Source organism: Pagrus major, chromosome 23 (genome assembly GCF_040436345.1).
Source record: "Pagrus major chromosome 23, Pma_NU_1.0".
In the NCBI taxonomy this organism is placed as follows: domain Eukaryota; kingdom Metazoa; phylum Chordata; class Actinopteri; order Spariformes; family Sparidae; genus Pagrus; species Pagrus major.
Genome location: NC_133237.1, coordinates 6,777,801 through 6,795,342, shown reverse-complemented (window position 1 = coordinate 6,795,342; position 17,542 = coordinate 6,777,801). Strand labels below are relative to the sequence as shown.

General features: G+C 41.6%; 1 protein-coding gene across 2 annotated transcripts in view; it reads left to right on the top strand.

Annotated features, from left to right (window-relative positions):
• The window catches only part of pkn1b (protein kinase N1b), a 35,236-nt gene extending 19,297 nt beyond the window's left edge, over positions 1–15,939 (top strand). For both annotated transcript variants that reach the window (XM_073494971.1, XM_073494970.1), the window contains exons 2-22: positions 892–1,192; positions 2,221–2,366; positions 2,493–2,613; positions 3,674–3,819; positions 4,319–4,532; positions 4,705–4,899; positions 5,344–5,453; positions 6,412–6,555; positions 6,757–6,832; positions 8,373–8,514; positions 9,063–9,153; positions 10,457–10,548; positions 10,931–11,003; positions 12,276–12,367; positions 12,505–12,681; positions 12,877–12,939; positions 13,053–13,129; positions 13,329–13,471; positions 14,354–14,461; positions 14,603–14,683; positions 14,758–15,939. In XM_073494971.1, the coding sequence (XP_073351072.1) occupies positions 892–1,192; positions 2,221–2,366; positions 2,493–2,613; positions 3,674–3,819; positions 4,319–4,532; positions 4,705–4,899; positions 5,344–5,453; positions 6,412–6,555; positions 6,757–6,832; positions 8,373–8,514; positions 9,063–9,153; positions 10,457–10,548; positions 10,931–11,003; positions 12,276–12,367; positions 12,505–12,681; positions 12,877–12,939; positions 13,053–13,129; positions 13,329–13,471; positions 14,354–14,461; positions 14,603–14,683; positions 14,758–14,961 (2,796 nt within the window). In that variant the 3' untranslated portion in view covers positions 14,962–15,939. The remainder of the gene's footprint in view (positions 1–891; positions 1,193–2,220; positions 2,367–2,492; positions 2,614–3,673; positions 3,820–4,318; positions 4,533–4,704; positions 4,900–5,343; positions 5,454–6,411; positions 6,556–6,756; positions 6,833–8,372; positions 8,515–9,062; positions 9,154–10,456; positions 10,549–10,930; positions 11,004–12,275; positions 12,368–12,504; positions 12,682–12,876; positions 12,940–13,052; positions 13,130–13,328; positions 13,472–14,353; positions 14,462–14,602; positions 14,684–14,757) is intronic.
• Positions 15,940–17,542: the final 1,603 nt, after the last annotated feature.

Genomic DNA, 17,542 nt, shown 5'->3' with positions numbered 1-17,542 from the left:
CAGCTGGTTAAATACCTGTGTAGTCACTGAAACGGAAATGTTTGAACTATTTTTACTGCTCACCCACACAGATATTATACTAATAAAATTACTGTTCTGACATCGTCAGCCGAAGCCAAAAATTCACGCCCCCTGTAGAGCACTAATGTGGGAGAACCTGTCACTGCAGAAAAAATATATCAAATAAAAAAATCTTTTTTAACTGATTGAAAAACCAGTTTAAACCAATCTCGTCCTCTTGTGAAATATCTTTGTGTTTTGCAGCGAAAACCACCCGCACTGCACACAGTCCGTGAATGTGTTGACATCGTTATATTTGTGTTATATTTTACACATATGCACTTTGTGTGTATGTTTACCTGTGACCCATCCAGAAGCAGTACAACACTGATCGATTTTAGTCTGTATAAATGCTGTTCTAATCTGCTGTAATCTGATCAGTGTCAATCAGTAGGAGAGCTGATGCGAGCACTCGGCTCTTTACACACTTAAACGCTGCCTATGCTTTGATGCCGCCTCACAGTCTGAGCTCAGCAGGTTTCACATGTTGAGGATTCACTCAGAGTTGCTGTTTTCGCCTCCTTTCATCCCTCAGTGCCCCACTCTTCGTCAGAACTGTGCAGGGTGACTGTTACCGGCTTTGTCTGTCGAAACCTCAGCTCAGCAGCTCTCAGCTGGAGGTGTCACCTTTTGAATCGGTTTCTCTTTGAACTCAAATTGAGTAATCCCCCTCATACACAGTGGGCCAAATATAGTTGAACTTCCTTTTTCATATTTGTACTATTTTCTGCACACATCATAACGCCCTCTTTCTCATATTCTGCCACTACTCCTTCTTGTTGTGTGCCTTCTCCTTAACCATCTCACCCTCTTCCTTTTCTCCTTCTCCAGAGTGATCCAGGCGGGCTGTCGGTGCTTCAGCAACTTGGTCTGGACCAAAACTCTGACTTCTCCGACTCCAGCGTGCAACAGCGCCTGGACGAGCACCGTGAGAGGATCCGCAGGGAGATCCGCAAGGAGCTGAAGATCAAGGAGGGTGCCGAGAATCTGCGTAGGGCCACCACCGACAAGAGGAATGCCCAGCAGGTGGACTCGCAGCTCCGCAGCTCCAAACGGAAGTTGGAGTCCCTCCAAGCTCAGCTGCAGGAGCTGGACGCACATATCGTGGTCAAGGGCCCTGATGACAACAAAGGTGCAGTATCCACTGTGGAGAAGTAGTTTAGAAGTTACGGTGCCACCACTTTAAAACAGTTGGAGGATATTTGTAACACTGTCAACATTACAGACGTGTTTCCAGCACTGGCTTATGTCAAAAAGTCTCTTTTAGTTTAATCCAGAAATGGTTTTGCATGTTTTATCTGATTACTACACATCACATTCACTTTTACCATCAGTGATATGAGCTTTTTAATTGATTTCCTGCCTTCTAGGCCAACATTGGTTTCTGTTGTTGAAAACGGCAAGACTTTGATCTGAACAAGCAACCATCTCACAAGCTCTGAGGTTGTTCATTACTTTGGCACAGTGGTGATTTGAGCTAAATGCTAACCTTAGCATGCTAACATGTTGATGGTTAGCAGGTATAATGTTCACCACATTAGTTAAATGCATAAACATGCTAACATTTGAACATTTAGTACAAAAAAAGACATAAAGACTACAAAGGTAATCAAAATGCATTTCATAATTGTAGTCTTTAGGCCTGTCTATTAGACTTATAAAGCCTCACAGACATGAGGTGAAGACTGTGAACACATCACAGTAGGTTTCCACTGAAATCCGCAACAGCTCGGTCCGCAAGTTAAGAGGGTGAACATTTGGATTCAGCCTTAGAATGTCTGCATATACAGCAACTGACCGGCATTGCCATCTGTGGTATTTTTAGCTACACTAGCAGCGTGGCTCCAGTCACATTATCCTTCCAACAATGTTACCATTTATTTTGTTTTCATATTAGATTTTTACACTTTTCTACACACCAACAAAGAATGTTTTTTCAAAAGTATACCTATTTGTGACTTAATTAGCAGTTATGACATATACACAACAAAAAGGTATGAAATGGTCAATTTGAAGCCTCTAATGAATTTCTTCACAATGGCATAAATTGAAACCACCGGCTTCAAAGGCAGGAACTCAGTATAAAAAACCTGTTGTATGCTTTAACCGTAAACAAGAGTAGTAGTTTATTTACATCATGCGTTCACTTCTCTTGCCCAGACACCCCAAAGTCTCCGGGGTCGGTCAATCGTACATCGGCTAACCAGCACCGCATCGCTGCTTTGGAGCGGCAGCTAAACATTGAGCTGAAGGTCAAACAGGGAGCAGAGAACATGATCCCAATCTATGCCAACGGAGGTACCAAGGTATTTATCTGGCTCAAAGTCAGCCATAACTCCCATTCACTGCGTTCACTTTACTACTCTGTAATATTCAGTCTGTGCTCCTTTACTCTCTCCCTGATTCCCTCCTTTTTTTCTGTCTCTCCACAGGACAAGAAGCTTCTCCAGACGGCTCAGCAGATGCTGCAGGACAGCAAGACAAAGATCGACATCATCCGCATGCAGATCCGAAAGGCAATGCAGGCCACGGAGCAGTCTGAGGACAACCAATGTACCTATCATGTTTTTTGTTTTTATCCTCACTTGCATCGTCAATTCGACTTTCATCCCACCTGTCACTCTTTCAGCTTATAAACACTGCATATTTTATGATGCGGGTAGTAATGGATCAATTCATGCTTCAGATCTTCACAGTGCACAGTCTTTCAGTCAAACACACACACACACACACACATTGTCCATTACATCCCTCTCACTCGCTCAGGTTAGAGCCTTATTGATGTTCCTGCATCCCCTTGATGTTGCCCAACAACTAAAAGCCATGCCTCATTTAACAGAGGTTAGAGAGGAGGCAGGACAGACGCGGGGAGCCAGGAAGGGAGTGAGACTGAAAGGACTGAGTCAGAGATGACGACAGGGTGAAGTGGTGGGAAGGAAGGAGTCAGAGATGAAAGAGAGAATAAGCAGGGAAGAGAAAAAAAAAGCTCAGAGCAGCAGAGCGAGAAGCAGTGATCCTGGAAAGGACAGCGAGCTGACAGATTCATGCTCCAGCCTCTAATGGGAATCTATTTTCCGTCCATTCTCCTTAATTTTCCCTGAATGCTGTCTCCTCAGCTTCAAAGCTGCTATAATCAGTATTTTTCATATGGACATTCACATTTGTTTGTGAAAGGGTTTGCATTTTCTGGCCCACTCCTTTACAGTTTTGCAGTTTTGGTTCATTCTGACTGGTGTCATCAGCTTTGTTTTCATCCACATCTGACAGCTTGTTTAAAAAAAAAAAAAAAGGCTTTTAATACCAGTTGTACAGTAGTGGTTGCCAACAACACAGTACCTGATGGCACAATACGAGAAGGGCATATGTAGATAAGTACAATAAGTATGTTGCATATTGTGAAATGGTCGCCATTTAAAGTTTTGGTTAAGTTTAGGCACCAAAAGTACTTGGTTAGGTTGAGGAAAAGATCATAGTTTTGGTTAAAATAAGTACATTAACCGCACAGTTAACTTGAACACAGCCACAACTCAAGCTTGTACACTATTTGCCCAGCTATTTTTGCCTTGCTATTGTTCATTGTTCGCTGTTAACTAAACCTCACTCTGTGTCCCAGGTAAGCCGGACATGTGTGGGGTGGAGCTGCGCGTGGAGGAGCTGTGGCATCACTACCGTGTGGAGCACGCCATGGCTGAGGGGGCCAAGAACATGCTGAGGCTGCTGGGAGCAGGAAAGGTCCAAGACAAGAAGGCCATGACTGAGGTCAGAGAGCTGACAGGAGATGATTTTTTTTTAAAACATAATGAGATGCTCCAGTATAGTATGAGTCATGCTCTGATGAATACTTAAACATTGATCCAAACAAAAGAGGCACAGCACATAGATTAATTTAAGCATTTTCTTTATCAGTTTCACTTGTTATAGTATTTATATGCATTTCCATTTTTGTAATGTTTCCACAATATCATGGATTTATTTAGTTTTACACTTCATGGTAAACTGTATACATGCATACAAGAAAGCAAATAAGCATATTTCCCAAACTGTTTAACTTTTCCTTAAAGTATTTAATCATTGGTCTTTTGGCAAAAACAATTGTTTCCTGATTTTGTCACGAACAGTCCTAATCAGTCCACACCTAATTTCCCCACCAAGATCAAAACATTTACAACAAAATAAATAGTGAAAAAAGAAAATAAAGAAAGAACAGAAGAGCAAAACACAGAAAAACACTCAGATATCCTTAAATGTGTGTGTGCAGGCTCAGTGTGGTCTGAGTGAGTCGTCCCAGCGTCTGGACCTGCTCAGGTGCTCTCTGGAGCAGAGGCTGCTGGAGCTCCCCGAGGATCATCCCAAAGCCTGCCTCATCAAGGAGGAACTAGTGCTGGCCTCCTCCCCGGCCTTCAGCTCCCGCCACAGCACCCCCTATGTCCATAACCAATACAGTACCTTGTCCAAACCGTCACCACTCACAGGTAGACACCGATACTACAGTATACTGTGGCAGAACTGAATTAGATGTTTTGTATAAATTTCTAGTTCATTGTTTCTTTTCAAGACCTGCATCATGCATTTTCTTACCCTTTCAAGCACCGTTTTTTATAAATCAAGGTCATATTTAATAAAGACACTTGTCTTTCCTTCCAGGTACACTTGAGGTGCGTCTTCTGGGCTGTGTGGGGCTGCTGGAGGTCGTCCCAGGGCGGAGCAGAGCGACCCCATTGGTTCTTCCCTCTCACACTCCGGGAGATGGACGCTCCTCATTCAAACTGAGCGGCCTCTACAGCCGCAGCACCAGCAGCATGAGCCTCAAGATCCCCGGCAAGAACGAGGAGCTCTCCAGTAAGTGTTTGATTTTCTGAATTTGAACAGGTGCCTTTAAATGAACTCTATATGTTCAGTTATAATATGTATCATAATGTGGGCTAATCCGGTCCTCTTTCCAATACATCAGAACTTTCATCTTTTATCTCATTTAAACAAATTATTTCATTTGACATTGACTTTTGATTGTAAATAAGCACATTTCTGATATTTACAGAAACCTTTTGGACCATTCAGATCCAAGGATTTTAAAGATCCCTGTTTGTCCTCCCTTCGATGGTTCAAATTAATTCCATAGTCATTCAATATCACTAAAGGATTGTAGATCTGAATTAACCTAGTCAGTGTTTTTACTTGATAAAGCAGTGTCTCTCTCTCTCTGTGTGTGTGTGTGTGTGTGTGTGTGTGTGTGTGTGTGTGTGTGTGTGTGTGTGTGTGTGTGTGTGTGTGTGTGTTTTACAGCGGAGGTGAGCGCAGTGCTGAAGCTGGAGAACACAGTGGTGGGTCAGACAGTTTGGAAAACAGTTGGAGAGCAGGCCTGGGACCAGACCTTCACTGTGGAGCTGGAGAGAGTAAGACACCGCACACTCTCAGTCTGTTACAGTGTGATTCATCATACAGTTTCACTATGGTGTTATTGCAGCAGTCTCTAAAGAAAAGCTGCTACATTCATTATTGATTATTTTGGGGTTTTTTGTTATTTTTTGTTTTTCTTTTCTTTACAATTTTCTCAAAATAATGCCTGAGCTCAAATGTCAGTCTCAGTTTGCAGATGTATGTGTGTGTTTTCTGCTGCAAAAAGACACGGATCATCAGTTAGTAGTAAAATGTCTCACAATGAGCACTGGTTTGTTGGAGACAGCAGAGAAAGAAGGAGTCCCTGTAAGAAAAAAATAAAAATACAGGACATGGTGAAGTGCAGCGAACACTATTTTAGAAGCTACTTTTTTTAGAAATACACCAGAAGATTAATTCAGGCCATTTTAATAACACACAGTGGAAGAAGTAGTTTTTCCACAGACCAGCAGGGCACTGTACAGTTTATTACCTTGCTGAGGAGTTGGAGGGCTGCAGCCTGTTGCCTGAAGCTGCTCTTTCTGTAGTCATTGGTCAATTTAGTTGCAACATTTAGTTTTATAGATGTAATATGATAAACGATCACTGTCATCTATGCAGAAAATTGAATGACTATTGCTGAAAAACTGCTGAATGCTAAAATCAAAAATTGGGTTTGATTTCATGATTTCAAGATTATAACTTTATACTACATTCAAGTTGCAAGTATTATAAATGTATTATAAAATTACATTTCCACCCATTTTTATTATTCCACACAAACCCTAGACACATTCCTACATGTCCTAAAATTTGACTGACTGAAAGAAGACTGACAATAAGAATAATAATCCCTTGATAACCATAGAAGGTTCCTGTATCTGGAACTGTAATCCTTAAAGAGAAGTATGGAGTTTTTAAGATCTTAAAAACAAACCTTCGGTAACACTCTTGTTGTTTGTGTTGTGTGATTAGTCAAGGGAGATGGAGATTGCAGTGTACTGGAGAGATTACCGCTCCCTGTGTGCTCTGAAGTACCTGAAGCTGGAAGAGTTCCTGGACAACCAAAGACACCGAGTCCAGCTGGAACTGGAGCCACAGGGGCTGCTGCTGGCTGAGGTACAGGACACACACACACACACACACACACAGGAAACATAACCCAACTAAAGTGCATTCATCAACCTTAAACACATGACAAATGCATGTGACAGGTAGAATACTAAGTACACTGGTGTGTATTTGCATGAGAATCGGGGGAACCACTTGGTCTGCTTTGACCCCATACCTTGTTGTTTTAACTCACTGTTTTTGTTTTAGGTGACTTTCTTCAATCCAGTAATAGAGAGAGGCCGTCGACTTCAGAGGCAGAAGAAAGTCTTCTCTAAACAGCACGGTATGTTCAAGTGTTGTTTATTTGGATGATTGGGTGGATTTGAGAAAGATGCACTCACTACGTTGACATGATGTTAGAAAAAGTCGGACTATGTGTTAGTCCGACTTTTACCAGACTTTTAAAGTCCATGTAAACATGTTAGTCCGACTGAAATCGTACTAAATCGAATTTCTCAAAGTTGGACTAACACACCCAGATAACGCGGTTGGTAGTTGATTTACTCTTTCATATATACGCCTTAGTCAGACCTGAACTGGCCTCGGTGTTCAGCGCATGCTCCAGAGTCCCTATGTGACGTAATAGGTCAACTGGATGAAGGTCCAGTAGCAACTAGCTTAAACAGTGCATATCGCCACCTACTGTGGTGGAGTCGGACATTCTTCCGTCAATAAATCGATTCTCCCACTGGTACTTGTATACTGGGACAATGGCAGTAGTCCAATTTTAAAATTGAGCTATTACCGTAGCTCGACTTAAGTGTTCATGGAAACGCACTGACTGTGACCTGTAGGGGTGTGGTGTTCCATAACATTGGGTCACCCCACAAGAGACTAATAATAGTTTTATATTACAATGAATGGTCAAAATAAGAAGCAGCAGGGGCTGAGATATCCTGGCTTTTAGAACATTGTATGGTTCAAGCTAAAAAACACTAAATCCTGCAGTTCACACCATGCAAAATGACATCACTCTGACATCACCATGGTTATATTATCAACCATGAGCTCCCATCAGGGTCACAGCAGACATTATACACAGACTTGGTAGATCTAACAGTGACGAGTCCACTTGCTTGTTGGGCTTACAGTAATCATGCCAAAATATTTAGACGCCAAAAAGCATTAAACCACATGCCTGCAGGATAGCTCATGTGACGTGCACAAAACTCACAGCTTCAGGCGTCACTGTGTGACCTGACACACCAAAACTTGCAAACAAATGATTTATGAGTATTTTCAATGAGAAACTAAAGAAGGAAGTAGAGGTATTTAAAATGTGTATTGTTTTACTGAGAGAAAATAAAAACAACAAGCCTTTTAAGTCTGTGTAAATGCATTTGTTCGATCTCATTTATAAAGCATTTTAACATGCATTTATGTTTTTGGTTTTTTTCATAACGCGTGCAAAAGCGTTGTGATTTATCTCTTTGAAATGGCTGGTTTACCAATTCAAGACAATAAAAGGTGCAGAACTTTCCGGCCTGATGGGTGTCTGTTCAGCTGAGTGGTTCACTTATTCGGTATATGCCTGCCTTGTTTAAAGCAGTTATAAGCCCAAGGGGTTGAGTGTTAATGACTGCTGGTATTCTCTGGAACTGGGATTATAAATGTTTCCAGGAAATGCAACAGGTCAACTGTCTCACGCCATTAAAGCCACAGTAGACCTTACTCCATCAGATGCTGCAGATAGCATGAATCGATTCTCTTTACTTCCTCTTCCTAAATACAAACAGTAATGAGACAATAGCCATAGGTAGCAATAGCCATTCTAGTGTTTTACCTTTCATTCATCCAGTTATACTCGGCTCTGTGTGTCTCAGGTAAAGCCTTCCTGCGTGCTCGTCAGATGAATGTGGACATCGCTACGTGGGTCCGCCTTCTGAGGAACGCCATCCCCAGTGGCAGCAACACACCATCCTACACACCAAGTTTCTCAAGCAGCACACTCACACACAGCACAGGGTATGTGACCAGAGTGCTCCTGCTACTGAATCAAATCTACATTTCTTGGTGAGACAAGTTGGACTTGAAAGGTGCCATGTGAAGCTCTGAGAGCAGGAATGAACTGCAGCAGCATTCTCTGTCAAGTTTGGTCCTATAAGTAGTCAATTTCCATTGCTTTTTCAGCCATTTAATTTGTAAATGATACTCCATGATTAACATTTGGTTCATCATTATTTTTGAACACTTTTGCTAAGTTATTGAAGGATAATGTCTGTAGTTGTTTGTTTCAGGGTTGCATTGATTTATTTTTGTTATTAAAACAATGAACCTCATGAATGGAGCCTCAAGAGTGAACCATCTAAGTGCCAACCTGAAAAGTTTATTCAGTTGCCTGAATGTCTACTATCAAATCAAGTTGCTTCTAGCTTTTTGAATCTCAGATCCTTGGCAAAGTACTGAACAGAGCTTATTGTTCATTTCCTGTTTTCACACGTTAATCATTTTCCTCCACAGTGTTGACTTACGGTTTCAGATTAGTTTTCTTTATTTTGTTTGTGTGTCTGCAGAGAAATCTCAGTGGAGAAGCTGAATCTGGACAGCGACTCACCTCCCAAAGCTGAAATCAGGAGAGATGTGGTGGATGCACCGGCTCCCTTGGTGAGTGTGAGATAGAGAGAGAGGGATGGATGCCAAAGAGGAAGGGAAGCAGAGGCAAAGATGGGCATCTTAACACTATCATGTTACTATTTTGCTCACTTCCTACCTGAGGCTTTTGGCTTGTGAACAGTGCTCCAGTCATAGGCCACTGCACTGTGTGCTGCAGTGAAATCTAAGACAGAGCAGGGGCCTGACAGGAGACAGAGAAAGGAGAGGATGAGTAATTAGAGAAGTGGGGAAATGAAAACTTAGGGAGACAGCTTTAATGAGACGTAATTGGATGGAGGGCAGCTTTAATTCGATCAAGGCCAAATCCCTGTTAGTTTCCTAGTGTGAGGAACACAATCTGCAGAGGGCGATAATGTGGGAGAGAGGAACAGAGACGTGGCACAAAGAAAATCATGAAGGAGAGGAAGTACTTGAGAGAGAAATAACTGGAGAAGAGGACATTTAGAGATGGTGTGACAGTAAAAAAAAAAACATTGGAATATTATTTTTTACAAAACTAAAAAGGTGTAGGACAAAGGTACAGCTTTTTGCCCCAAACATTTGACGTCAACTACACTAATGCCAACATGTTGCTCTTATCATAATAGATAGTTTGATACAATTAAAGCAATTCTTAAAAAGCTTTGATTCCTTTTCCACAGTATCTAAAAGTTGTTTAAGATTCTTACCATAACAAGATACATTTTATGTTTTGGAAACCTTACAGACATAATTAATGTACAAAATGGGCCTAATACTGAGGCTTGAGGAACCCCACAAGGAGCCTTCACTAATTCTGAATTAATAAGTTAACCTAAAGTGAGATAGATTGAATCTTATCTCGCCTTTCTATTAATGATTTTCTTAAATTCTTGTGCAACATGCTTTAGTAATACAGTGCTTAATTCTGATGACACAAATAAAGCAGATTTGAATTTTAGAGAGCCCAGCAGCAGACAAACAGAATTAGGCGAGCACACAGAGAGTCAGAGAGGGCCTGTGGCAGATGGTGTGTTCAATGGGGTTGAAGTATTAGGGGATTAATTACTCTGATGTTTTTTAGACAACTAATTAGCATTGAGGAAGGAGTGGAGAGGACAGGAAGAGGGGAGGAGCGAGGCTGTCGGCCAGCAGGGGATCTGGCTAACAGCATGATGAGCTTCTCTAACTGTCTGTCTGTCTGCTGTGACTGAAGGTCGTTACAGATGTTACAAATCATTTTGTCCCCGTTTTTCTGATACTCCCTTTCTGTCATCTTTCCTCCACATAATCATTTCCTCCTCCCTTCTCCTCCTCCTTCGTCTCTGTTTCACAGGAACAGACGCCGGTCATTGAGCCCCCTTCCACGCCGGATGTCCCTGTTCATGAGCAGCCAACCAGATCGCTGTCCCAGAACTCTTTACGCAGGTGCAGAGACACACGGGGATCTTTCTCTCTCACACACACACACTTACCACACCTGAGCATATCTTTTTGCAATATGGCCAACACAGCTTGACAGCAGAAACACACCCCCACACACAATATGGTCCTGTGTTGTAGCCTCTTTTTAATAACACCTGGTATTAAAGCCAAGTCATCATTAATGTGGATTAGAGCATATGTCGCCACAAATGAGAAATGTGCTGGACGCTGAAACAGAATAAAAACTGTAAGAGTCACACACTGAACAGGGTTAGCCTTTTACATAGCATAGTGTTGCTGACCATATGAGGCACATTTAAGCATGACATCATGTTGTGTTGTGTTGCATGCGCTGCCTTTAATCTGCCTATAATCTCTCTCTCAGACCCAGCAGTGGCCCTCTGTGCCTGCAGGACTTCAAGCTGATAGCAGTGCTCGGCAGGGGTCACTTTGGGAAGGTACTCAAACTTCATGTTTACTCACAGAATTAGCATAGGTTACTGCTAATCAAAAGGCTACATTTGCCTCTTTAGAAAGTACTAAACTCTCTTGAATGCACCATCTATACTTTATTAGATTTAATAAAATACAACCTTTGTTGTCCCTTTTTCTAATTTATCATCTTAAATATTTAAAGCTGCACAAACCAATGTTTTGAAATTAACACGGGATTAAATGACTGTGTGTTATGTGAAAGTAGACAATTGCAGTGACTAACCCACAATGAATCAAGAATAATGACCCAACTTTTCAGTTCCCCTCAGCTCTACGATTCTTTAAGCAAGTTTGTTTTAATTCCTTAGTTTGTTTTTAATGCCTGCAACTTGACTGTTTTGGTTCACTCTCATCAACCTTGTCTCCAGCTGTTGTTATTGAAAAAGCTCTGATAAATCCACTGCACGCCACCTGTTCAACACTAAACAGCAGACTGGCAGAGTGAGTGATTACTCAATGAACATAGTGGAGCATGTAGAGACCTCAAAAGGAATGAGCTACAAGGAGAGTGAATACTGATGATGAGAAACATGACTCTAAATGAAGACTAATGTTGTTGCTCTGTAATTGCTGGAGGTGCTCTGGCCCAAAGATTAATTATTGCAGGTTTAAATTTGGTCTCATGGAAATGGTCTCATTATTATACCATCTCAGATTATTAAAAACTTCTTTCCTCTATTATATAATACCTATCTTACTGACATTGTGGCAATGCTTGGTGCTTGAAACCAACAATGGCTTGATACTATTAACAAGTATTTTTATCCAAAACCAGATATATATTATTTATCCTATAATATAAAGTATATATGTATGTATGTATGTATGTATGTATATATGTATGTGTATATACTATTTAATACTACCAAAAACTATTAATAACAGATCAGTGAGGCACTTGGTGCAACCTGCTGCCTTAAATATTCACTGAAGCCCCAATGTGGATTCATCCGCAGCTGGAAATAGTTCCCAACAAAAATGCAGTTTCCTCCTGTTTCAGTCAAATTTAATAAAAAACTGTATTGTGCTGTTGTTTCAGGAACTAATTGAACTTTGTTAAAGAAATGAAATAATATATTTGTGATCTGTTTTTAAGAATGTATGTCTGTAGGAGCAAGGGGCTCTGAGTTGAATCTCACAGACAGAGTCAGAAAGTATTGAGAGATGGACTGACACATTGTTGGTTTTTGTCTTTACATGATATTTGACAGTAACTAAAATCTAATTCTCTTCAGGTGTTGCTGTCAGAGTACAAACGGACAGGCAGCCAGTACGCCATCAAAGCCCTGAAGAAGGGAGACATCGTTGCGAGGGATGAAGTGGAAAGGTAAACGTACACGGCGCTCGGTGACCTCAACCTCAAGTCTCAGCTACACGACGAAGCTCATCCACCTCATAATTACACCTCGTAGCGTAATTACTGTCTCATTCACACACCCTCCGCTCCCCTCTGTCTGTCTCCAGTCTGATGTGTGAGAAGCGGATCTTTGAGACCGTCAACGGCTCCCACCACCCCTTCCTGGTCAACCTGTTTGCATGTTTCCAGACGCCAGAACATGTGTGTTTTGTCATGGAGTACACGGCAGGAGGAGACCTCATGATGCACATACATGCCGACGTCTTTTCTGAGCCACGTGCTGTGTGAGTTCTGCTGTGTGCGTGTGCGTGTGCGTGTGTGTGTGTACCGTATATATGTGTTAAAGAGAAGAAACAGGACGTGTGTGCCTTCTTGGAAATCTCCATGCTCTATGTGTCTGTCTATGCATCCATTAATTAATGAAGCATCAGTATGTATCAATGTATGTGTTAACCCTTTGTCCGTTGTTTATCCAACAGCTTCTACTCAGCTTGTGTGGTCTTGGGTCTGCAGTTCCTTCATGACCATAAGATTGTGTATCGGTGAGTACTTATCGTCTCTACATGTGGCATGTATTCTGCAAGAGGGATACAAACGCTGTCTCTTTTAACAACAATCAATATTTGGCATAAATCCTCTTCCTTTTCTGTGTCAGGGATCTTAAATTGGACAACCTGCTGCTCGACACAGACGGTTTTGTGAAGATAGCAGACTTTGGGCTCTGTAAAGAAGGTGAGTGTTCATCATTTATTCATCATATTGGCCCTCTACAAGTGCTAGAAGAGGAAATGTTCCACACATTAAGGGAAATTGAGTTTCTTACTGTAGACAACTTATTTGGCGAGCACTAATGTGTCTCTCATCATTTCCGCAGTCAATAATTCTCTGTCTTCACCCCTTTCTTTCGTCTCAACTCATTTCTCGTACTGAGGCATGGGTTTTGGGGACCGGACCAGCACATTCTGTGGGACCCCTGAGTTTTTGGCCCCGGAGGTGCTGACAGACACGTCATACACCAGAGCAGTCGACTGGTGGGGGCTTGGGGTGCTCGTCTATGAGATGTTGGTCGGTGAGGTAAGGATGCAGAGATGAAGCTCTATCAAAGATGATAGAATGCATCTAATTTATGTCGTGGGACGTGAGTGTAGTTACTGTTAAAAATAAGATCATCGCCAAGACGTTTGGCAACCTTTTGCTTTTCATGGTGAAATATGCAAATTTCAGCTCTACAGTACAAGCAACTAGACATTATTGGTTACTTATCACTTATAAAGTGTATGAACCTCAATATGGGGAGATGTGTGTCAGCTATTTCTTGACTAGAACCAGTTGCTAGGCAACCAGCAGAGACTCCAGGAAGTTACTGGTCCTGGCCAAGAAATAGTCACATGACCCCCATAAAACATACCATTTTTTACACTTTTTTTATGTATTTAACAAACAAGATGTTTTCCCCATTTCCAGTCTTTATGCTAAGCTAAGCTAACTGGCAGCTGGTAGTAGCTTTATATTTACCGTGCAGGTAAGAGAGTGTTATCGATCATCTTATCAAACTCTAACAGAGTGAAAGAGCCCATTTCCCAAAATGTCAAATTACTCCCTCATGGCAGAAAGGCGAATGTGAAACTGAACTATTGATCTTCAATAAGAGATTCAATGACATCAGGCCCAAAGTATTTGGAGTGAAAAGTGGAGTGAACAGCTGATAGATTAGTACTTTATAGTACTTTCAGTAATGACAGAAAGAAACAAGCATGTGGAAAAATATCACACAGAGAAAGGTGGAAAACACACGCAGTATGAGCTGTGATGCCTCCGCCTGAGTGACAGATGTGGGGAATAAATATTTGAGGTACTGGAATACTTCTGACATATATAATTGAGTTGAGATTGTTGGAGGCAAAAGAGGTATGATATGTAATGCAATTTAAAATAATGTGTGTCACTTTCTTTCAGTCCCCATTCCCAGGTGACGATGAGGAGGAGGTTTTCGACAGCATAGTGAACGATGAAGTGCGCTACCCTCGCTTCCTCTCTACCGAAGCCATCGGCATAATGAGACGGGTGAGACTCCTCCACCTCGCTCCTTTTTTTTGCTTTCAAATTTAAGCTCCACATGTGACTAAATAGTTTTGGTCACTTATCACAAAGAATTCTGCATAAATGATGAAGTATTGTTACTTTGTGTTTTTGTTTGGTTGCTAGTTGTTGAGAAGGAATCCTGAAAGACGTCTGGGCTCTGGAGAAAAAGATGCCGAAGATGTCAAAAAACAACCTTTCTTCAGGGTGAGTGTCGAGTTTTAAATCTTAACGTTACTGCAGTGGATCTTGGTGAGAAACTAAATGTGATTGTCGTTTAGAATATGGACTGGGAGGCCCTTCTTCAGAGGAAGGTCCCGCCGCCGTTTGTCCCAACCATCGGAGGAAAAGAAGACGTCAGCAACTTTGACGTGGAGTTCACGGCTGAGGCTCCCACCCTCACACCGCCCCGCGAGCGCCGCACCCTCTGTCGCAAGGAGCAGGACTACTTCAAGGATTTTGACTATGTATCTGACCTCTGCTAGGGTCAGAGGTCACAGGGTTTTGAGCTGCCCACTGCCAGCCACAGACTCTGAAATGAGACTAAGAAGTGACGGCTGACTCTGTCCTGCACAGGGAGAGAGAGACTTGGTGATGATGAGAGGCGAGGATTACTCTTACTCTGTCCTCTTTCTCTCTGTATGTGTGTGTTTGCGATGGACGGAGGACCGGCTGGGCTGAGTGTGTGTGACTGAGGATCAGTGGATTCTGATCGCCTGTTACACACACATACAGTGTCACGGATCTGCCGACCTCGAGATCAGCAGATCCGTGACACCGAGTGGCTTTTAGAGGAGGAGGAAGTGGTGATGATAGCATAAAATAATCCAGATTATGTAACAAGTGGAAGATGAGATGATGGACCCTACTTTCTGTCCTGCCTGGCAACACACTGAAGCATAGAAAAAAAAAATCAGCGATTGTACCGAAATGCTCCAAGAGAGATTGAAAAGTGATTATTCTGACAGGAAGCAGTTTGTCTCTTTCCTTCCTGCACTTGCTCTCGTCTCTTGTCCCTTTATCTCTGCTGTTTGTTGCTGCTAAGTGTGTGTTTCGCTGTGTACGGTGTCCCTGCCTCAGTCATGAATGTATCCACATCAGCTACAATCATGCACCACCTGTACATTTACACACGGGGGAGCCAGAGGAAAGAGAAACATCTGCTAGTCTGATCAGAAATGCTGCTGCTGCCGCCTGTTGGGAACAGCAGACCAAGAGAAGGAGGGGAGTCTGTGCTCCATCTTACTCAGACACCTTCTTCATCATCGTCTTCTCTGTCCACCGTCTGTCGGTACAGCACAGATTTTTAACTACAATCATTTTTCAATGACCACATGAAAGCTTTTACAAATTTTATTCTTTTTTGTGATATTATAGTTTTTTTCCCTCCGTCTGTGTTTCTTCCTCTGTCATTTGCTGGTGAAATGTGTTGGAACTGTGACTCAGTAAAGATGTGAACTCAACACAGAAGCACCGATCATTGAATTCATCATGTATTCCAGTTTGAGCTTCTTTAAACCTCTCTGTATCTCCAGATCCTCTCTACAGTTTCACAACCCTCCTGACTGCCTCGCTAGCGCCGCCCTGTGGTAGATGTGTTTTTTTTAGTGAAATGTCTCAATACCTTTTAGATGGATTGCCATAAAATTTTGTTCAGACATTCATGTTCCCCTCAGGGTGAATTGTAATGTTAGTGATATATCATCTGGGCAAATTCTTAATGTATCCAGTACTTCAGTTTATGACCAAATACCTGCGAAACTAATGACAACCCATCACCCTCAGCTCTACTTTGTGTTCAGTGCTAAATAGCTAAATGTTAGCATGACAACACCTTAAACTAAAACAGCAGCACTGAGCTGCTAGCCTGGCTGTAAGCTCTTAGTCTTTTCAATATCTACACTTCATAATTTTTACAACTAGCAGGCGTATTCAACAGCCAGATTTCCATGTTTTCAAAATGATTTAGTCTGTATGCGCAGCTATAAAAGTCTTGTTTGGGAAAACTTTAGAAGTAAATGGCTGACAGGATTTCCTTTCCTTTCCTCTACACTGGCAGCCGTTAGCAGCTTCTTGAGGCAACGCCTGGGCCAAAACACAGCAAAAAACGTCAGCGCGTCACTGAAATAAAGAGAAGGTCAGTCAGTGATAAGGAGGGTGACTGTATGTGTGCCAAGAGACAAGTGGCATCTAATCCACGACAGCTGAGAAAAGAGTGAATTTTTTGTTTGTTTGTTTTTTCAGGCTGATAGTGTGTTTTTGTCATTTTAATATTCAGAGAAGATGACAGAAAAAACTATTAGATTAATTGTGGGGAAGTTTAACCCCTGTTAATGTTCATGAGATACTTTTTCTTCGTATCTAGACGTGACTTATCCTTCAGATACAATAACCTAGATGTAATGTAGTCTGTGAAAAAAAAGAGTTCTGACTGATGACAAGTTTCTTGAATATACTAACATATATATATATATATATATATATATATATATATATATATATATATATATATATATATATATATATATAATATACTAATTGAAAAGCATTTTGGCACAGAGCAGCAGATATCTGTACATGTCATTCTGCCTTTCTGAGTTTGTATTTTTACCTAATTTATAATGTAATCATTCTAATTCTGAATTTGAATTTCTTCTCCAAAACTACATAATGCCCTTTAAGCCTCACCAGCTGATGTCCACATCAGATCTCCACACTCACAAAAGCTCAGACAGATTTTGTTGGTGTGTCAAACTCGTAAAATGTAATATGAGTCCGAGCTAGCTTTGCAGCACTTTGGTAAAAATATTTTCCATTTCTGAGGCATCAGTGGGTAGATGTTGTAGGAAATTATCCTTGTGAATGCAGACTGATGCAGAGCCAGACCGAGTCTCAGCTGTTGGTTGTAATTAATGGTGTCCTGAAAAGGTCATTGAAGACATTCTTGGAATTATTAGTGGGAATGAGAGTGGAGGCAGAGGCAATGTAGACGAGGACACACACAAACACACACACACACACACACATACTGGTAAAACCGTCTCTAAAAACTGTTAAAGTATTTAC